The 23,141-nt window shown below is 36.1% G+C and overlaps 3 protein-coding genes across 9 annotated transcripts in view; all 3 read left to right on the forward strand.

Moving 5' to 3' along the window:
- The window catches only part of LOC100123363 (longitudinals lacking), a 280,984-nt gene that overhangs the window by 248,194 nt on the left and 9,649 nt on the right, over positions 1 to 23,141 (forward strand). The window contains exons 7-12 of one of the 7 annotated variants that reach the window (XR_004227835.2): positions 7,026 to 7,094; positions 7,181 to 7,288; positions 7,381 to 7,506; positions 7,586 to 7,821; positions 9,209 to 9,773; positions 9,857 to 10,124. The exons of 3 other annotated variants lie outside the window; for them this stretch is intronic. Coding sequence is in view for 3 of the 4 variants with exons in the window: in XM_031931283.2 (XP_031787143.1) it covers positions 14,969 to 16,456; positions 16,543 to 16,703 (1,649 nt within the window). In the remaining variant the exon portion in view is untranslated. Of the gene's footprint in view, positions 1 to 3,611; positions 3,720 to 3,800; positions 4,056 to 4,136; positions 4,385 to 4,457; positions 4,627 to 4,705; positions 5,138 to 7,025; positions 7,095 to 7,180; positions 7,289 to 7,380; positions 7,507 to 7,585; positions 7,822 to 8,031; positions 9,106 to 9,208; positions 9,774 to 9,856; positions 10,125 to 14,968; positions 16,457 to 16,542; positions 16,714 to 23,141 lie in introns of those variants that run through there. 3 more of the 7 variants (XM_031931292.2, XM_031931290.2, XM_031931283.2) reach the window with 3 other exon arrangements.
- Positions 731 to 1,947, forward strand: LOC103316286 (zinc finger X-chromosomal protein-like). The gene is made up of 2 exons (XM_016985603.3): positions 731 to 852; positions 1,359 to 1,947. The coding sequence occupies exons 1-2, from the start codon at positions 828 to 830 to the stop codon at positions 1,658 to 1,660; spliced, it is 327 nt and encodes a 108-aa protein (XP_016841092.1). The 5' UTR covers positions 731 to 827; the 3' UTR covers positions 1,661 to 1,947.
- Positions 16,573 to 19,472, forward strand: LOC103316231 (titin-like). The gene is made up of 2 exons (XM_031931317.1): positions 16,573 to 16,713; positions 17,064 to 19,472. Exon 2 carries the CDS (start codon positions 17,165 to 17,167, stop codon positions 18,686 to 18,688), a length of 1,524 nt encoding a protein of 507 aa, XP_031787177.1. The 5' UTR covers positions 16,573 to 16,713; positions 17,064 to 17,164; the 3' UTR covers positions 18,689 to 19,472.

The raw sequence follows: 23,141 nt of genomic DNA on the forward strand, positions 1-23,141 counted from the left end.
TTTTTAAAAGAACGTCTTGATTTATAATTATTTTTAACTACACTTTCACAAATTTATAGGTAGACACGTAAAAATCCGTAGAGCCATGTTGCATGCTGTTTTCAAGTGTATCTCGTCCAACTGATTGTAAGAGTTACCCAGAAAAATAAAATTTTCTTGCAGATTGGAAAATTGTGAACGTCACTTCTCTGAATCAACCGAACCCGAAGATCGGAGATTCGCACGCAAATCCTATTCCAATAGATCAGCCAACGAACGATCCTTTAAGTATCGCTGAAAAAAATAAAGGTGAGATTATAAAATTGTAAAATTTACGCTTAATCGAATAACATTAACTGATATCCTAACAAAATTTGTTTTCTAGATTGGATTCCATTTTCGTTTGTAGAAGTCAAGACGCCTATCCTGAGAAAACGCAAAATTATCACTCCAGAAGCGTTAGCGAATAAACAAAAAGTCGTAGAAAAACTGTATCCTTGTCCGAATTGCTCGAGCGTTTACAACCGCTATGATAATCTGACTCAACACCTGAAACACGTTTGTAACCAGACGCCGAGATTCGCTTGTCCGTATTGCAGATACGTTTCCAAAAGGACCTTCAGCGTTTATAGCCACGTGAGGATGAAGCATCCAAACTTGAAAGTTGGATATGTCACTGTCGACGATCGTAGCACCTTGATACAGCCGCAATGGAATCAATAGAAATATTTCAGTATATGCGGTTTTTGATTTATCAAATATTAATTAAATTACTGCTTGACAATTTGATGGTTTCTAAGAATATTGACACGTGTGATTTTATTTGCCAAAATGTCGTACTTGCTTAGATGACGTTTTGCTTTGATATTATAGGTATATAATATTAAATAGCCTTATTTTTATAGCACATGAACAATAACACAGTACAAAGGTTTCCATCATGACATTATACATATACTGATAATCATATCTATATAGTATATAAACGCAACGTATTGTGTAGTCAATATTGGCATATCAAATTTACAAATGGAATAAGTGTAATAAATGTAATTTGCGATTCTTTAACATCCTATTTCGCACATTTATCTATATAATATTATGTGCGCTTCTCTACTGAATTTTGTTATCTAGTCGTTTTATAATAATTATACATAGTTCATGAATGAAGTTGTAGCTTTAAAATAAGCAATAAAATAGCAAATGATTTAAAACCTAAACCATTTTCTCTTACTCTATTTCACGCTAGCCAATACAATTTCTTCTCTATATTATATTTTTGTAAAATAACAATACAGCATAACTCCTATTTAGCTTCGAAAAATTAATCGTATGAAAATTTACGTTAACACCATCACTGACACTCGACCTATTTTTAGGTTTCCCAGATTCAATGGCTCAGAATCACGAGCAGGTCATCGCATTCTGTCAATCCGAAGAATCAATCTCAAACCCACAGCAACCGTTGAACCGACATTACACGATAGTGAACGTGTGCTTTCAGTGCGGCAAATCATACGCTCACGCGACGACGTTGAAGCGTCACCTCACCTACGAGTGCAATAAACCACCGCGATTTTGTTGTTCTTACTGCCCTCAGCGTTGCAAACACAAGAACGACATCAAAGGCCACATTTTGCGGTGTCATAAAGGGCAGAATATTAGTTTTTACGAGTTGTGAAAGAAAAAGAACTGCGACGTTGTAAATAGTAATTTGGTTATTGTTATGAACTTTCTTCTTATGTAAAATACATAGAAATGATGTTGGTTCTTGCTTCAAAAGTGTATAGAAATCAGAATCGTAGATCTGAACATGCAGGTCAAGGTTTAGTACATAATTCTGTTGTAATTAAAGTGTATCATTGTCATTGTGCATTTTTCTACCCAAAGACGTATTTCTACAAAAACTATACATGCGTGTACCAAAAAGGACTAAAAATAAAAAAAGTGAGCTCTATCACAAATGTATTATTGTTTCCGTTGTGTGAATCATACCATACGAGTTCTTCACCGAAGATACATTATTTTCCCAACAAGATAAAGTATATCAATGAAGATTCATAAAAACGACACGATTTCACGATCTCACATCCATAAAAAATAATTATCATTAACTTTGATGTCATATTACCAATCGTCATTAAATTACACACCGAATAATCACGTTTCTGTAACTTTAAAAATTTCCAGATCGCTCGTTTATCTTCGACCCATTGTTTATTCCCACGACGACGGATCCAACAGCATCTCAAATCCATCGGTGTCAACAATGCGGCAAATCGTACAAGCGACAGTGTACGTTACAGCGTCACCTGAATTACGAGTGTGGCAAACCAGCTCGTTTTCGCTGCGCCTTCTGCAACTACAAGTGCAAGAGACTCGACAGCCTCAAAGTTCACCAGGGCAATTGCAGATTCAACAAGCGAAAGATCAGGATTTAGGCTTTTATTGTTTATTTATACGTTAGAACGAATAGGGGAAGTTACATTCTTCCGTTGACTTATGCCTTGACTAGGAAAATTTCGATCGATTAGACTGATGGTAGACAGTGTATGATTTATTGTATTGGTATTTTTAAAATTACGTGCGAGTTGTATGCAAAAATGTGCCCTTTTATGCACGTCGGTGTGGTTATAGTTCAAGTATTTGTCTCATACTTATAGATTCCAATATGTGGCTGTACAACGTCGTTCTATGAATTATATTTAGTTATATTTCTCGCCAAAAATGTATTATAAATAAATATACGATTTATTATTATTGTACACGCACGTACCGTAATATCTTACTAATTTCCAAGTTGAAAGATGGATCCTATTTTTGCCCCCTTCATCACCCTTCTTCCAATAAAACACACTATTAATCGATGGATCAAACCAAATCTGTCGAGAATACCTCTAATATATTTTTTGTTTTTCTTTGCAGATCCGCTGTTCATACCAGTAAGCGATAGCTGCATAATCGAACCCGAGACTACGGCTGATTTTGTGATTGCGAATGTCAAGAGTTACGCACCTTATGACCCTGAACGAGGCTACGTCTGCGAGCGCTGTGGCAAAGCCTACGAATACTCGTCGAATTTGAACAGACATCGAAGATACGAGTGCGGACAGATGCCCAGATTTTGTTGCAACTATTGCCCATACAGGTGCAAACAGAAGAGTAATATGCAGAAGCACGTCACGCTGAAACATAAGCTCGAAGAGACTGAAGGACACTACTACGTTGATCCGAATTCTCAGACTGATTAGGGAGATTATAAGGATTTTGTTGATGTTTTTTTAGGAAATGAGATAGTATTATTAATTATGTTCGATAAATTATGTTATTAAAACTATATTATTTACAAAAGAAAATATGTTTGTAGATCAAATTAATCAATAAGTATTCGATTGACCACCTCTTTATGAGTAAGTTTTATTATTTAATGTAATATGAAATAAATATCATCTTCTGTTTTAATGTGTGATTTTTTCGTTTCATTTCAATATATACTTCACGTACATAAATAAGTCTCTTCGATTAATATGCATGGCGACAAAAAGATATAGTACTCATATTTTAACGTAGATTACAAAAGAAACTTTCATAATTTTAAAAATAACATGGTTATGAACTAATTCTTTTAACAGGTTTTCAAAATAAGAGGTCTTCGAGTGCGGGATTAACTTCGGAAGAAAAGCTCAGCCCAGGAACGCCTGGTTCTACACAAGGACAACATCGTATCAGAGTTGTTCAGAGTGAGTAAATAAAATATTTTTCCTGAAATTCCAACGATTTCACAAAAACGCAAGAAAATCCATTTCTACTTTCTTCATTAGATCTCCAAAACAAACCTACTTTGAACGAGGAATTCAAACGTAACTTGAGTTTGATCGCAAAATCGATTGCTTCTCAATTACTCGTAGCCAGTAATCCAAATAGTAGTCTCGAGCAAAAACAAGCTTCTCTGAATCAACTTCTTTCTCAGATCAGTAAAGCTCCGCAAAATCGTACACCCATAGAAGCGGAAAACCCCAAAGAAGATCCATTGAAAGGCCAGACGTGCGATGAAGGTTTTCAGCAAGTCATGCTTGGTATGAATTATTGGCAAAACAGCCTACGAATGTTCAAATTGATCATGTGTTTTTATAATCGTACCTAACTTTTAATTAAAGATCGCCTCACCCGTATAATCGACGGAATAAACGTACTGAAAGACGAAGTAAAAGAAGTTTCCAAAGAGACTCGAACCATAAAATCAATGATGCAAAGAAAGGGAGACGTATCCAAAGATCCGAAAGTAATAAGCTGCAAACAACTCGCGGATAAATATTCGTACAACATTCCATTGGCAACAGTCGAGGAATTCGAAAGATTCGACAAGGAGTTGGGAGATACAAATTCTTCACTTCGAGAAGATGTCGTAAGTTTCGGGAAATTTAGTTGAGAGCTGATGAGTTGTGATATTCAGTAAACACTAAAAACGATATTTTCAGATCTCAGTTCTACCATCAGGTATAGACGGAGGTTTGAGCATATCCAAATGCATAGTCAAGATGTTGAAAATGTTCATCACTAAAGAGGTGGCTGTCCAGTACACTGCGGTGAAACAGGCAAAGGGCAAGAGGATCATGATAGTCACCAACTTGTTTAACTGCATGGAAGGTACATTAATTTTCATATCTTCTTACTTTTCGTCTCATTTAACATTGCTCGAACTGCACTATTCGAAATCCCGTTACAGCAATCATCAAAGAACGACGAAGCCTGTTGAACCTGACCACCACTGATAAAGACCTGTCGGCAGGATTGAGCGTCGTGATGACAAATGCCCTGCATTGGAACAAACGTCAACCACCTGCGGACGCTAATAGAAATCAGTCTAGCTTACAGCTGCCGATGGATCAAGACAGCTCATCTCAAGGAGAATTGCTTGCCACCTTGGAGGTGACGCAGATCAACGAGGGTGATCCACTTTTCCACGTGCAGTATCTTGATTGACTTCTGAATCAAGATCGGCGTTGAGATTTAGGATTACTCTATTATTTAGTTTATACATTATTTTAGATTTACTCATCATTTATATGTTCTTGTGTTCTTTTGTCGTACAATGCTTATGACTTCGATTTTCATGTAAGCCACATTTATCAGTGAATAAATAACTTTTCCAATGAGATTCTTCCTTGCATCATCCTTGAATACATGAATACTGCATTATTTTTTAAATAACTTATTTATAAGCATTTTTCATTTTCATACTAATATGTCTTATATGTTTACAGGTGCAGATTTTTATACTTTTCATACATGGATGAATAATTTTTTCAATGTGATTTCCAAAAAAAAAATAAGTTTATCAAGGGAAAGACATAAAATTTCATCAAAATTTTTTCTTTTATTTTAACTCAAAAATTGTATTTATTGATAAATAAAATTTAAAAAAAAGTAAAAAATATCCTATCATTCACTCTGTAATTATTATTGTACATTTCTCTTATAGTACTTATACTATTGGTATTGGGCATCTATATAAGAGGTGATATTTCTTTGCACGGGTTGGATCGGTTTAACGGCTACTCATCGGTTTTTTCATGCACACCTCTATAGACTATATCTATATACATGCTATGTTATATTCATAAAATAACGGGTGAAAAGGTCAGTATTCTACTAACATCACTAAAATTCCAAGCCAGAGACGAATTTTCCAAAGTTAATGCAATCCAACTTGGCTTATTACAGGCAAAACCAACAGACTGAGTCTGATCGGTCTCCTGCGCAGGAACGTCAAGCAACTGAACAAGCACAAATCGTCCCAAAAACCATCGCGAATCCGCGCCAATAACAATCGAAAACAAGTGCAGCCACCTAAGCAAGCTACCGTGGAAACGACAAGCACGATTGCCACAGTGGGCGATTCCCCGGATGCTCTGGAATTCGCTGCATCTCTTGGTCTCATGTCCCGTCACCAACCGCAACATCATACCGAGGTACCCGCCAGACCCAAATCGAAGCAGCAGCAGCAAGAGGAGCTAGAATTCCTCTGCAGATTCTGCGGAAAAGGATACAGATGGAAAAGCACGATGAGACGACACGAAAACTTCGAGTGCGGAGACAAGCCACCTTCGTTCCAATGTCCCCAGTGTCCTTACAAAGCTAGACAGAGAGGCAACTTGACGGTGCATCTGAAGCGACATCATCAGAAGGGCTGAAGTGAAGCTTGTGCTCGATTTAATATTTTTATTATTGATGGAGATTCTATTTAATTTTGTATTAAATTATTAATGATTTATAGGGTTTTTACGGGATTGGGCTGATGAGGGATTGTTTTTTGTAATTTATTACTACACGTATACGTAACGTAATCATAGTAAGATTATGACTGTAAGGAATTACAGTGAGTGAATCGAAACAATAGTCTACATTGATATCACTGGTAGCAGCATTCATACGAGTACAAAATAGTTATATTGTTGTGTTCAAAGTATTATATTGTATTGTAATCAATATTTTTATCGACGTAATTGCACATACGTATATATTGATATTATTGGAATGGATCATTGAAATATATGCTGAATATTTATTTTGTTAAAAATAAGTTAAGTTATAATGAGGGAAATAAGTATACAATGACCAATTAGAAATAAATCTTAACTTTAAGATCTTTTTGTATCTAATCTGTGCACAAATTAAAGAGGTTTCAAAATAATTTCTATGCTCTTGTTTTCATTCTTAGTCCCATCTATTGTGATGAATATCAAATACTTGTAGTAAGAAATTATCATCTGTTAGAGATAACGTTCACTTTACATTAAACCCTGGCACTTCTGCATAGTTACTAATAAAAACCTTTCTGATCCAATTTTTTCAAGTATTCGCGGCCCTCGCAGATGTCTGTCATTTCCAGAAAAAATGTCATTTATCTTCTTAAAAATGTTGTTAATACTTTTATGAAATAATAGCTTGCATGCGAGCATGATGTTCCCAAAATGATATTAATAATCCATACCGTTCAGGTCGTTATGCATGAATTTACTTAATAATAACAAATTGTGTTCCAGCTAAACCATTAAGCAAAAAGAAGCACATTAAAAAAGTCATCAGGCATCAACTTCCAGCGGAGTTTCAAGGTCAGTTTTAAATGAAAGCCTCAACAAAAACGTTCTTTGCATAAGCATCGTATCGTCGCTACATTATAAATACTTTGACATTCCAGATAGCGACGATTTTTCAACCATGCAAGAAGTTCATTTCATTCGTGTTAAAGAAGAAATAAATGTAGATGCCGATGATTTGTTGCCTTTTGAAATTTCCGGTTACATAGGTAAATCAATATTTCAGGATTCAACCATACCTCTATTTAAAATTCATTTTTGTCAAAAATTCATTCCGTACGATATCGCGTGTATTATTTAGAAGACGATTACAACACCTCAAGCGTCGCCGATGAATCCACCGAAAACAGCAACAGACTCGAGTTTAAAAAGTATTACGCCGAATGCGGGGACCAGAGCGTATCGCCGAAGGAGATCGACGATCTAGGTAAAGCAAAATTTTTTATACAACGAAAATTGAAGTCTATCATATAAATCGCCTAAATTAACGATTAACAATTCCTCAGCAACGCTGTACGACCTGATCGACTTCACCTGTACCAAGTGCCGCAAAACTTGCAAGAACGCAGACTACTTCCTGATGAAAACCGACTTGCAGTGTACCGACTGTCAGGCTACGATGAAATTCCAGTGTCCGCGATGCAAGCTTCTCTTCAGACAGTTCGACAGTGCCTGCCGACACGCCAGGCAGAACTGCCAGATCGACGACGATTCTGTAAAGAGTTCCAATGTGCAATCACAGGTATGAATCTTCATTATCGACCCTTAAGGGGGTGTCGTAGTCCTCTTTTACCGACCGAGTGAATTGTTTTTATCGTAGTACTTTACTCCTAGTAAAGAAGGCAGTGATCTCCATTTTCAAAAAAAAAACGCGACACCCCCTTATTACACACAACCTCACAAATAAACAAAAAAAATCGAAATCTAACCTCGAACATCATCCCTCGCAAAGCGTAAATCTCAAAGCACGTACGTCTCGGAGACGATACGCAACTGTTCAGCATGCAACTTCAGCACCGCCAATACCCTAGAACTTCGCCGTCACTTCCGTCACGAGCATTCGAACCTGTTGCGCTCGGCTGACTCCCACGTGTGCTGGTTATGCGGTCGTCGCTACAAATCGCGCGAATCGATGCTGAAACACGCGCGACTCTGTGGCCGACCGGCGCACATCCGATGTCAGTTCTGCCCGTACAGGACCAAACGTCGCGAGCACCTACGCGTCCACATGAGGCATCGACATCCCGATCCGGAGTCTTGTCACGGCAGCACCTACGACTGTCCCAATTGCAAAAAGAAGTACAAATATCTCACCTCAATGAAATCGCACGCGAAGAACTGCAGCGAAGCTGCGGCGACTTCGTCCGTTCCAGAAGCCGATGAGTAGAGGTGGACGGTGAAATAATGTATTACAGCTTCTTAGTTTATATATAGGGAAAGGAAAAATTATATTTAGTTGGTGGTACGGGTATTATAGATTTGTTTAGTTAATATAATGTTCTTTAATTCTTTACGAAATAATGTAATTATTTTGATAGATTAGGCGTCGTTTTTATATAGGTGCGGTTTCTTATAGATATGATCTTAATGTTGACTAAGCTACTTTTCGAGACATAATATTATATTCTATGCGAAAGACTGACCTGTTAATTTTGATTAAAAAAAATCCTACGATGATGTTTAAAATTTGAGAGATGAATAAAATCCATTTTATTGACTAGAGATGATATATATATATAATAATAATATAGTGTATAAACATTGTAATAGATATAAAACTATTGCCAATATAGAAATATAAGTCATCCTGATACGACATCGCACCAACGCAGTTACTATCTTAATTAATGTATTACTTATTTAATTACGCACAATTTTTACGCTTATTAACTTCCTTAACCGATCAAAAATATTATTCAACCATTCTTTAAATGACCGGCAAACAGAACTTCAATATGTTCCATAATTATGTACTTACCATACGGTTAATGTGTACACCTCAATTTCAATATACTAATAAAAAAAATGCTCAAGGAACGAATTGGATATCGGAACTATTTTTCTCAACCCTGCGTAAAAATAAATTTAATCTGTGACATGCACTAACAAAAATATTTTGTTGATTTCAGATGATCCTTCGACAGAGTAATTTCAAAACTACCCGCCAAAATATCTCAGCTTCCAGATTCATCCGGTAGGAGTCAATTCGCACGTGCGGCCAGTTTTTCGCGCGCGCGCGGCGCGCGCCTAAATTCGCGTATGTGTGAACGCGCGGCTCTATGCACAACAGTCAACGCTGTCGTCGTTCGAAGTGTTTTGTTTACGTAATTCGCGACCGAGGTTATAAGAGGTGATGGCTGCATTTGCTAACCGGCGCCAACGGTTTTGTCGAGATTTTTGTGTTCTTTTTGATGATTCGTCTTTTTTAATTAGCAAAAATATAGATATTCGAGATTCTGGTTAGATGAAGAGTGTCAGTGTGTGGTTTCAGTGAATTTCGCTTTGATAAATACGTTTTAAGGTTATAAAAGACGAGGCTTGTTTTTTTTTGTGTTGTATTTTTATGAGATTATTATTTTATTTCGGATAAGCTTGGTAAAGAGAATTCATCAATGGAGTTATGCAAAATAGTAATGTGGATATTGATGTAAGACACAACCAAGGAAGTACGTAGTTTGGCAAAATTGATTCGCAGTGAGTAAATTAGCAAATATATAAACAAGGTAGTCTGATATAATTAATATCTTAATAAAACAGATTGATTAAAAATGTTTCAGTATGTATAGTTGTTTTCTGATAAGATTCAAGTACATGTTGACTCAGGGTAAATTATACTCCAATACGAATCGAATAATACCAAACAGGAAATTGTAACACTTTTACTTGTTGTAAATGTATAAGTGCATTTCTTTTACATGAATCCTTGTATTATTAATAAATCATGAAATTAACAAACAAAACCATGTATCATAAGTAATCTATAGGTATCGGCTATTTATTGTATATGCTTATATTGATAAAAATATATACGTAAACTTATTGCAATATTGGTTTTTGTATAGGGAATTTTCATCGTTCACGATATATTGACTGTGCGAATACGTTTAATAATTTATACTAATATTTAAAATTTATATTCTTTCAGATTAGAAGAAAATGTATATTCTGGATGAATGGAAGATGATGTGGAACTAAAAATGTTACTTGCTATTATTTGAAAGTCTTCTATTTATATGATCTTCATAGCCAATTTCAATAAAATTTTTAGTTTTTATAAATAATTCATCATATTATAATACATATTTTAATCATTTACATCTCTACCTTTAACCCTCCTAACGATAATCATTGTCCACTTGGCCTTAGATTTTTTGTGTAATAGTTTTCTCGTGTCATCTGTCTCAATATTCTCCTTTCTTTCCTATAACAACCATTTATTTTATAAAATCATACTAGTATACTAACATTAATTATTATTTTTACGATTATCATTGTAGATCGACGTAAGCCTGGACGTCCTAAAAAAATCGTGAAACATCCCAAAAAGCATAATTATTTGAATAATGTCAATTGGCCATACCAATTAAGAAGTAAGTTCAAAACAATTTCAAATAAGATCTTTATATTCATACAATAGTACACCTGAATTTTTTTTTAATTAATGTACACTTTTATTCAAGAAAGTCAAAGAGTCATCAAGTCAGATGACAAAAAACCGCTTACTGACACCAAAGCTAAGAAGAAGATAATGAAGAGAAAGAGGTTGCAGAAAGTAGGACAATCGGAAAAGAAGCCCCTCAAAGCCGCTATTAACGAGAATAAAGAAGAGATACGCAAATTCGCATGCCCCAACTATGGCTGTTCTCGACTTTACTTAAAGAAAGAATCATTAGGCAGACACCTTAAATTCGAATGCGGCATTGAACCGCGCTTCAAGTGCGGTCACTGCGATTATGCTACTCGTTATCCACGCGAAGCTAATAATCATAGCGCCAAAATTCACAAATCTTTGAAGCCGCTAATTCACGATCGAGGCGAGCCAGATATCCCCAACAATTTCTGGGAGCCAGAAGTCGTTTTGTCCTAATAACTATTGAATAGTTATATAATTCTTATTATTATTGAAAATAATACGAGAGTCTAAAAGTACAAATGAGCATAAGATAAAGAATCTAATATTGTTTTGTTTGTATTTGATGTGAATTCAAATTATTTTTTACCGAAAATTTTGTAGCCCAAGGCATTTTTTAGATTGGCTCTCGTCATGATTTATAATTTCAATAAAAAAATTTCCTAAACTTCATACTCCTTTTAATCTAAAGTATTCTATTGATGTGTGCACGATTGTTCATTAGCAAATCAAACAGGCTTTGATGCACACAATTACTACATCTGCATAACATAGTTTCGATGTAGTTTAATCACAAAGCTAGTGCCTGACGTCAAATATTGTTAATATGTGTACGATGATAAGAATTAGTGCACTGATAAACTTAATTTTTCAGCATCTCTGGCAGAGTTGGTTGAGTTTTATTTCCAAGAAGTACCAGACGCATCATTAGAAGTCACAGATCCGACCGATCTCGTGGATGACACGGATGTCGATCATCTCACAGATCACGATCGTATGATTGAAATAAAAAGTACGTTGAATCGTATTATTTAGTGAAAGATATGAAAACAGCTGGTAATATATCTTATTTGACTTTCAGATACTTTGATTCCGATAAAACGCAAATTACGCAGAAAGCGTGGAAAGCTGCCGTTGAAACTACAAAATTACCTTATTGACGAACCTCTTCCCGTCATGAGAAGAAGTAAGTCAAATTTGGACGCGTATTTTCGCACCACTTATTTTTACTACCACTAATGCTTGCAAATTTCCACAGGGGCGCCAAACAGTATGCTCAGTCATAATTCGACCACTAAAAAACCGAGTAAACCAATGATAAAAACGAAATTTCGTCCGAGAAATAAAAGTGATAAGCGTCTCCCAATATTTACAAAGAGGCACAAATTTGTTTGTCCAAGCAATGGTTGCGGCCGACGCTACACGAATCAAGTCAATCTCAGTCGGCACCTAAGCTACGAGTGTCAAATCGAACCGTCTTTTAGCTGTGGTCGATGTGACTATAAGGGCTGCTATCCGTCGAGTGTCAGAAGACACAGCGCTAATATCCATCGGAATCAGGAGCCTATTGTCGTCGATCTAAGGAAACCTACAGAGAAGAAAAACAAATCAAACTAAAAAAAAATTTATTAAATGGAGAACTTATTTTTCAAATGAAAATAAGGTTCCATAGTTACAAAGCTAACTTATAGGATATTCTTGAAACGATTTTTTTAGCTAATTTATAATGTAAAATATTGTAAAGCAGTAACTTTTCAAAATGCGTACTGTAAATAAATGTTCAATATCTCATATTGTCATTATATTTTTACTTAAAAATAATGGTTTTTACCTTTGTCGTATTATGTATTTAACAATTATAATTTGTCAGCAAACTAAAATCATTTGATTAGAAGAACATTCAAATTTAATTTCTATTGAAATCGCAATTTTGTATTTCAGATTCTGAAGCGAATTCATTTGACAGTGGTTTACAAGATCCATTATCATGTAATTCTTTGCTGATCGATGGTGAAACGAGCCAGACGTGGACTGCCTTTGTCGAAGAAAAAGTATCATCAAATTTTGAAGAGAGTAACTTTATTTTGAAACCGATCAAAGTTGACGCTGATATGAAAACAAAACTTGCTAGTCCATTAGGTATGGTCATTTTCGTTGCGAATAAAAGCTAAATAAATATTAAATATGACTATTCGTTAATACTGATGTATATGGCATTTTGTTATAGTATCGCGAAGATCTAGCAGGATTTCCTCGAGTTTCAAAGATCAATGCTTCACCGATCGTAAATCTAAAAATCCTCACATTCGTCGTGGTCCAGGTCGCCCTAGGAAACAAATTGATGATAATTTCGAAAATACAAAAAATTCATCTGCAAAAAAATCATCTAGAAAAAAATCATCAAGATTAAAAACATCTGTAAAAAAGTCATTGGAAATGAAATTAGAAACGGCAGAGACAAATGAAGGTCTGAAACCGCCTGGAAAGAGACGGCCATATCCATTACAGCGTTTTAAGTGTCCAAATAAAAACTGTGACCGAATCTACGTTTCAAAATGTGGTCTGCATCGGCACAGAAAGTTCGAATGCCAGATCAAACCGCGATTCAAGTGCAGATAATGTCCCTTCATATGATCATACGAAGTCAGTATCGTCAGATACAATAAAAATAAGCATAAGAATAAGATCGCCTCGATAATAGATACAGTAAAAACTGAGAATAAAGAATGAAAGCGTTAAAAATATTCGATCGAACTTTAAACTCGGTTGATGAACTCAATATTTTTTTACTTTCATAATTATAACGTCTAAGACATATCACGATATAAAATTATCCTCAGCTAAAACTTATTTGTCATTCTTAGCATATAAGTAAACGATGTATACTGTATTATAACAAACACACGAGTAGCCTTGCGATTATATCAGCCATACAACTAACACGATTCCAACATGTTATTCGCTTTGAGCATGAATTATGTTTCTCCCAATAAAAATAATTATCCAAAAAAAAAAGGAATTGCATACAAATCGCAAAATAAATAGCCCAGCAATTAAACCTTAAAATCACACCCTCCGAACAAAGTCACCTCCACTAACTCGGCCTATCTCTCCCACAGGCTGGAATCCGTACTTAACAAATCGACCCAAGCGGACTCGTATACCCAGCAACAACAGCTTTGACCAGTCGCACTTGGTCTCGCGGATAATCGAGCTGCCGGTCGACCCTCTGGCCATGAACTGCTCGACCTCACCGAGTCGAGCCAGGGTCTTCCAGTGTCCGACTTGCCCGAAGCGTTTCTCCGCCAAGAGCAGCGTCATTCAGCATATCAAGTATGACTGCAACCGATTGCCCAGATTCGCCTGTCCCTATTGCGACAAGCGCAGCAAGTATCCGTTCAGTCTCTACAAGCACATCCGGGATGTCCATCCGGACTGCAAAGTCTACTGCAAGGACTTGTCCGGCGAAAAAGAAGATACGCGATAAACATTATACATTGTATAGTAATTTGAGTTGTTTGGCGATTAAGTTATTGCTTATATATTTATGTGGGTTATAAGATTTTTACTCCGTTGTTCTGGAGTATCGATCGTTATTTAGACTGACTATGGAATATAATTGTAACGGTACATGTAATTGCATATGTTAATTGAATTATAAGAATGCATACCTCTGAATGCCGAGAATCGAAATATGCTTGCTGTGAAGCAATATACTGAAGTTGAATTTCGTCGAATTATAAAAATTTCTAATTAAGCTTATTCCCTAATAAAGCTGTATTTTATAATATGATCTTTTATGTATTCACACCTCAACTTTTATTAAAGAAGTAATTTTATTTTATGTTCTTTAATTACTTTTCACTAATGTGCAATATTGTTTTCAGGTATTGAAATATCTACACTGATAAGTGCAAAGTATATGAAATTGGGATTGGATTTGTCACATTTGCAGCAGTTTCTAATAAGCAGTGTAAAACAAATGATGAGAAATAAATTTATATTTATATCTTGTTTTAATTTATTATATCGAAATGTAATTTTTTTACTTTGTTAAGCTTTTTAATACCTTTGCATGATAAACTTAAGATGGAAAAACGTGATGATATTAACACTATTCATTATAGTAAATTTTACGGAACAAAAAATATGTATGTACTGTAATCATTGAAAAAAAAATTCACCTTCGCACTATCCTATTCCAAATACTTCCACCCCTCAAGATATTCTATTAACATTCTACTTCGATATGTTTCAGGCTCAAATCCTCCGACCACAACAAAAGAGAAAATGTCGGTGAAGATCATAAGCATAAAGACTTTACCAAAGAAATCTCAGGTGGTTACCATTAAACAACACATGAAAAAAATACCACCTGCTCCAAGTAAAGATGTTATCATAACTCCAGTTCAACCGTCAAAATCCAAGGAACTCACCTCGCCAACGAGCCAACCAACTCAATCTAAGAAACTTGAATCACCTACGAGCCATCTATACCATTCTACGATTCTTTCATCACTGAACCACCCTCCAAAATCTAAGGATTCTGTGGAACCTACAAGTCCAACATTTCAATCCAAGGCTCTCTCGCCACTTAAAAGCTATCCTTCACTATCTAAGGATTCTGAACTACCTACGAGCCCACCATTTCAATCTGAGGCCCTCTCGCCACTTAAGAGCTTATCTTCAAAATCGAAGGGTTCTGGGCTATCTTCAAGCCCACCATTTCAATCTAAGGCTCCTTCACCAATCAGAAGATATTCATCAAGATCTAAGAGTCTTGCGATACCTGCAAGCAAACCAACTCAACCTAAGGAACTGAGCCTACCAACGTTTCACATCGTGCCGAAAGTGCGAAAACCACCTACAAAAATATTCAGCTCTAAACCGAGAATATTCTCCAAAACAAAGCTGGCGAAGTCACATAAAAGCATCGATGACACCGCAGCAGAAAACCCGTTAAAGAAAAGTCCGGAAAAAGTGTTATCTGAAAGTAGCAGTTTCGTCGATCCACAAGATCCCGAGAAAAAGACACCAGAGAAGCTCAAATCGAAAATCGATAGCCACATCGAACCGAATAAAAGTATTAAAGTTGTAAAAGAAAAATTACCCACGACGACCAGCACCGCTGTTCTCAAAATACCTATACAAATGAAGAAGGATAAAGCACCGGTTGTAACTGTCGCTAAAACGCAAAGCCTTGCTACAGCGGTTACAAAAGACATGCCGATGATAACCAACGTCGAGAAACCAACTACTTCAGGATCAATGTCAATAAGGGACATGCCCATAATAAGTGACATCAATCAACCGTACAATCCAGTACCAATGACGATGGATAACATGTCTGTGATAACTAGTACTGGAGAAATGGGCAAACCCATACAACTGATATTTCAACCAATTCCTCAGCCGACAGGCAACATATTCAAGCCAAAAAAAAGTGCAATGCAGGTGGTGTTGGAAAGTATACCCATGAATCCCGTTACTTTAGTCGAGCCAGAAGGTTCTATGCAGGTTACTTTAGAACAAGTACCTCAGGCCAGTACGTCAGTCGAGTCTAATGTGACGAAGATCATCCAAAAATTGCCGAAAATTAGCAATATCACCAGTTTGGCGAATGTAAATATAATGAAATATTTTCCGACGTCACAAGCGTCTACGGCGATCATTGAGCCGATGGAATTTAACTTTGATGAATCTTTACTTCTGAGTCATCCAGTAGAAACTGTACAGAACAATCCAGGTAATTAGGAAAAGCTCAGTGTATGTTTTTCTAATGCTTACGAAGTTTTCAAAATTGCTCACTGACACAAAATATTTGTTTTTCAGATGTTACTACCACGGATAATTCGCTCATTCAAAAGGTTGATTTCAAGTGTCCCTACTGTGAATATTACGCCAGGAAATCTCACTTCGTTTATACTCACATAAGAAAAAAACACGAGGGGATGCGCGTGTATCACATAAACGTGCGATACCGTTTCACATGAACTACGAAGTGTACGCCTTATGTAAATTAGTAAATTTATAAAATAAAAATATCTTTAAACTATAAATTTCATCAATTATACTTTCTTTTATAGTCATCAATTTCGTGATAAGCTTGTAATTGCATTTTGCATGTTGATAGATCAATATCATCGAAAAAAAAATCAATTCTTTGATATCGATGTAAGATCACGCTCCTAAGAACAAACTAGATCATCAGCACACCATTAGTTAGATTTGAATTCTGTATGTCTAGCATAGATATTAAGAAAAAAGTGTTTCCGCTGCACCCCAATGAATCGTCTTCCTCGCGACCTGCCTTTTGGTATTTAAGAATTTAACTATATACATTTCTGTTACAGGCAAGAGGCAACAGAGTCGTTCTCCGCAAAAGTCGTCCTTGAAGATCGGAAATGTCAAGAGCCTTAAAAAAGATCAGCTAACGAAGATCAACACAACTGCCATGAAAACGATTCTGCAGAATCCGATGGCTGGCAACAAGAGACGTCCGGGTCGTCCTCGCAAGAAGCCGATGGACTATCCGTTGCCGGACTGTGAATTCCTGAAGGTCAGCAAGATAGAACCCCTGAATTTCGAGGACGAAATGATGAAGAATCCACCCTACACTTATCCCCAGAAAAAGAAGCTCGGCAGGCCCCCCAAGAGTGATAAATTCTCGAAGAAGAAGAAGCATCATCGATCAAAGAAGATGACGACCGAAGGAGGTAATCTTATTTTGAGGACTATCAAGGTTGAACAAAGCGATTCACCAACTGTGGAGCTTCAAGATGATGCCCCCCTGCAAAGACTGAGAAGGTCTTCCAGAGTTTCGGTTGAAGATATTAAAACCGAGCCAAATGGATCACCGTCTTCCGATAGACAACGAAATGGTACCTCGACTCGAAGAACAAGAAAGTCCTCTCAAATTTCTATTGACGATATCAAGAATGAAATCCCCTATGATCAACTAGCGCAAGACGCTTTGAAGTTTCAGAAGAGCAAAGCCGGCCGACCGACTCGACAAAGTTACAGCAGTAGTCAGACAAAAGTTCCCGAAGTAGAATCGATTCCGTTGAGTGAACGTCTCGAGCCGATTGCTGGAATGAGTCGTTCAGAATTACTGAAGAATCCAATGGCCAGTTTGAAAAAGAAACCAGGCCGACCCAAGAAAAACCAGGAAGAACCGAAGCAGGTCTACGATTTGACTAAACTCGATTCGCTGAAGGTAAAACTTACGCGTCTTCCTGATCATGTTAAACCGCAGCAACAACTCCCAAAGCTTCTGCAAGATAGACCTTCAGAGTTTAAATCCCAAGAGACATCACATTCTGTTAAGTTTGCTCCCCAGCTTACGGTGCTTATCACAAAGACGGAAATCGTCAAGAAAAAGTCGAACGATTCTGATTCTGAACCTGTACCATCGACGTCCAAAGCCAATGTTACAGGCAGAGTGGCTAAGAGAAAACGCGGACGTCCGTTCAAAATACCTCGAATCCCCCAGTCAGTGATCGACAAGCTCGAGAAGATTATACCGGAGATAAAGGACGAAGCCAAGATCGCAGAAGTGACACCCGACACCTCTGAATCCGTTGAGGAAGCTCCAGTTTCCAACGGAAACGTCGAAGATCAAGCAATTGAAAATTCGGCTTCGCCGATTATTCAAATAGTTGATCAAACCCGGGAATATTCGCCTGATATACCTTCAAGAGATTCTCCAATCGTTTACGCGAAGGAGATGATCAATGAAATAATCGGCTCCCTGGAGGTAGAGATAGAGACCAGTGAGCCAATTCGTGTGGAGGACATACCTTTGCCTCCTGAGAAGACCGAGAAGGTCGAGGAAGATCAACAACAAGATAATAAAATTGATTTGGACGAATCCGAACGCGTGGGTAGCTCTGCTTCCGATAAGAATGATGAAAAAATTGACGTGGTGACAGTCGTGGATACGCCAGCCGATACGATTTCAACGAATGAGATACCTTAACTTTTGAACATTTTAATTAAAGAATCGCTAGAATCAATGCGAGTCTATACTGATATATAATAGAATAATGGCGAAGCTCCCAAGAAACTAAATAAAAATTATTTTCTTTTTTTTATATTATTGCACTCATAAAATAATTAAAAAATGTTAAAGCGTGATTAATTCCTACCGTTTAAATGAATCAATAATGTTTTTTTCTTTTTAGTTACAAACATTTTATTTTATTTTTTATACTTAATTAATTTTATGAGTATGCTACATAATTAATAATAATAAGTCTTACGAAATTAGGATTAATTGTATGCTAATCATAGACAAATTGTATCATTGGTGCTTCATGAAAGGACATAGTCGAAATGAATGTTCGAAAAATTTGTATAATTGCACGGATATGATTAACTTGGCTAATCATTAAAAAGCTTTAATTTCGTAAGCATGAAGAATCAATACCATAGTCAGAAAATATGTTTTCCATAATAAGTGATCAATAATCGTTTGTCTTCTCTATACATCGTAAAAATCATAGCTTTATATATTATATTCTTTTTTCTTTGTTGGCTTTTAAAGTATTCATATATTATATTATTATTCTCTATAATTATTACAGATTATTATTAACATAATATATTATAGTAGCTTCTAACTAACGCTAGAATTTCATGTATGTCATGCTAATGTTAACTTGATGATAAAGTTAAGACGTGAATTTGATTAACTATCAATAACTGTAATATTTTATTATGCTACTTATTTTAGTAACAAATAAAGATTACAACTAATGAAAGAAAGGCGTTTATACAATTACTTTTTACCCGTAGATAGATTTCTCACATCAATGCACATACATTTCTATGAAAACTTATGCATAAATCATCATTCTAAATTGTTTCTCCTCATCAGAACATTAACTAATTTTATATTTATTTTACAGGCCAGAAACGAGTGTCCAAGAAAAAGTACAAAACTAGAGGAAGGCCTCGGAAATACAAAATGTTGAATTTTACGGACTACAAAAAAGAAAAATCCTGAATAGAATTTCTCACGGAATCTACATAATCCATGAAATTTCGTATACATTTATATATTTCATACTAACGAAAATTTAGTACATGGTTCACACATATTTCCTAAATTATTGTATTCATTAAAAGTGAAGTAATATTATTACAATGCCTGTATGCGTAATCAATGTGAATAATTTTTAAAAAAGTGTATAACTAATAATAAACTATAATATGACATAATAAATGCTTTACACTTCATTCCATTTTCATTTACTTTCTAAGACAATTTCACCAGCCTTCAAACTTTCTTATCATTTTACATCTATGCTTATCATTTTTCCTTTAACATCAATATCGATTAGTTCGAGCTGATTTTTAGTTTTCCTTTTCAGAGATATAACAATTTTACTATATTGACAACCTTTGTTCAGCTTTCAGCGTAGCCGACTCTTTGTGGGTGCAGTGGAGCGAGAACGAAACTGCGTCAGAATATTTCAAAAATGAGGATAACAAACAGAATATAAAGACTCGCCGATCCTCGAGAACTAGTATCGCATCCACCAGACTGTCCAACGCTTACATCGGCGAAAAAAAGTTCAAATGCGAGACGTGTTCGAAGAGCTTTGCAGTCCAAACAAGCCTGTACAGACACATTAAATACGAGTGCAATAGCAAGCCTCGATTCAAGTGCCCCCATTGCACTTACAAGGCCAAGCAAACTGCTCATATCTATACACACGTGAAGAAGGTACATTCCGGAATGGCTGAGGAATGCTATGATATGCTCAATAAGAAGCTTGTCACCAAACAAACGAAAGCTCCGAGTAAAAAATGACGAGGTATAGCTAATAATTTTTTTAAAGATCTTCGTCAAATCCTTTATTCAGTTTAAAGTCCTTTGTCGAATTATTGTTGCAACCAATATTTTCAAACGCCTCAGGGAATTTTAACATCTTACTAAAAAGCTACAAAATTATTGTGTTTAGGTCTGGTCCGAAAGGTCAAACCTCGGCTTTCCAACGCAGCTGCCCCCTCAGCATCACTAGGCTTTACGGATCACACATGTAGCAGTTGCAACGCGGGCTTTCGACGAGTCGCTGATTTTTATAGACACAATTGTGGCCAAACACTTAGATACGGGTGTCCTTACTGTCACAAGAAAGATAATTACTCTTCTAACATTAATCGACACGTCAAGCGCTGGCATCCGCACATGCCGGTTAAATTTCATAAACACTTTTGAATATGGCTCATTTTTATTTAGGTATAGTAATGATACCCAAATGAAATTAAAACTGTATAGGCTTTAAAAAATAATTTCCTGATCCTCTATAAGTGAATATTACGTCTAATCTTAAAACCACTACAATTAGGCCCTCTTAATTTGTTAGACTAAAAATTTGCAAATTAGATATATAAGTGACATTTATTTTTCTATGAAATTTCCACGATACTACACAAACTGCGGTTGTAATATTTTAATATTGTAATCAAGTAAGCCTCAGTTATCTGTATGAATCAAGAGTTATCAATAAATATCCTTTTGAAACGAATGAAGTTTGTAGTTCAACGTTGTGTTATGCACATCTCTTTCGTACCTTATATCATTTATTCTAATTTTTTATTGCTACGCCTGTGTGTCTCGAGATCTTATCTCTATCTTCAGAAGAAAGATCAACCTTTACTAACCACCCCGGAACACTTTTCTTTTTCAGGTTCTAAATGGCCAAGCATAGTGATTCGAAAAGATTTACAAGAACATGATCCTCTGGCTGACCTAACTGGTTACGTAATTCTGCCCACCGAATACAAGAAGTTCGAGTGCGTCAAGTGTCAGCGTCGATTTAGTCAAAAAACTACAATAACGGATCACATGCGCTACTTTTGCGGCAAGGGTAAACAGTTCAAGTGCCCCTACTGCGAAACTCTGGGCGGAAGCTCGTCGAACATTTATCAACACGTTAGACGGCATCATAAGAACCAACAACCGGGGGTTATTAAGCTCTTCAGCAAGCTTAGAGAATATTCCTGAATTTTTGAACGATCACGAGAATGTATATTATGTGTTTCGATTGTGACAAGACTGTTAACTTTTAATGATATTATAATATAAGTTAGAACAATAGTATTATATAAGACAATACTCTCTCACTCGATGTACAATGCCAGTTGCTATATATCAGTATATTTCTATTAAATTTATTTAATTTTTAGCCTATCTGCCAATGTTTTATTTTTCACATTCGCCCACACTTATTCGATGTTTGCTACAAAAACGCTCAAGTAGATCGAACCATTTTTTATACTAATAAAGTACTTAATTCGTTTACAGGTGGCGACTGCAGTCCAGCTTTCTGGATGAGCTCCACGCCTGAAGTGCACGAAATCGAAATGTTCGGTTATTACAAGTGTCCACTCTGCGACTATCGCGATCCACAGAAACTAAACATTTACGGACACTACTTCCTCAAGCACTCGGTTCCCCGAAAAAGTTAAAACACATTTATCCTGCACTCAGGCCGAAGTGAAGAAACATCGAAAGTAGTACTACAATGAATTATGAATAACATGCTGAGTGTGTAACAATACCAATAACGTGTGTGATTTGCTAATAAAAGTAGAGTAGAAAACCAAAAATAAAAGATAATAATACAACCGCTAAACTCCAGTCTAATAAACTGCTTTCACATCCGACTCCCTGATCCCGAAGAATCTCTCACTAACTTCTTTCATCTCTCCTTTCAGGTCGAGGCTACAAAGACCCATCGACGATGCGTCACCCATGTCCCCGATGTTTCCGGTCGTACAAGCATCGCAGCCACATGATACGGCACTACAGGTACGAGTGCAGTACAACACCCCATTTTCAATGTCCCTATTGCAAGACTCTACTGAGACAACGCACCGAAGTCTGGAGGCACATCCGCAAGCTACATCCTAACATGGAGATGTACTGCGTTGACGTTATGTCCAAGACTAAACTGACGCTGGGCTGATTGTACTGTATGAGGAAAAGTTTTTCGTTATTTTTTAGGAATGTTATATGAGAGTTTTGAAATGATTAGTTTTGTAAGAATATGATTATATTGTAATTACGATAATTTATAAGCAGGCTTGTAACTTTGTGTAACAACTTTCAAATTGACTATATTAGATTTTATAAAACCCGAAAATGTATAAATAGGTATATACGACAAATTACAATAATTACAAATTTGTGAAGATCACGTTATTTTACTAATATTTATTTTGTATCGAAAAATGTTCTAAATAAAACAACAATTAACATACATGATCTCTTCAATCCTTCGCCACAGGTGCACTTCCGCGCTTCGAAGAAATCTTCATACATCATTATAAAACATACAAACACTTGTACAGAAAATTTTAACAAACGTGTACTCGCATGAATCTGATCATACATAATTTATTTCACGTTTTTCTTCATC

The sequence above is a fragment of the Nasonia vitripennis genome, chromosome 5, assembly GCF_009193385.2.
Source record: "Nasonia vitripennis strain AsymCx chromosome 5, Nvit_psr_1.1, whole genome shotgun sequence".
Classification (NCBI taxonomy): domain Eukaryota; kingdom Metazoa; phylum Arthropoda; class Insecta; order Hymenoptera; family Pteromalidae; genus Nasonia; species Nasonia vitripennis.

Bases quoted from the DNA above. Each gene is read 5' to 3' on its own strand.
- LOC103316286 (XM_016985603.3), top strand. From the start codon at position 828: ATGACGTTTTGCTTTGATATTATAG. The intron at 853-1,358 runs GTATATAATATT...ACCTATTTTTAG, and splicing joins GTTTTGCTTTGATATTATAG to GTTTCCCAGATTCAATGGCT.
- LOC103316231 (XM_031931317.1), top strand. From the start codon at position 17,165: ATGAAAACGATTCTGCAGAATCCGATGGCTGGCAACAAGAGACGTCCG.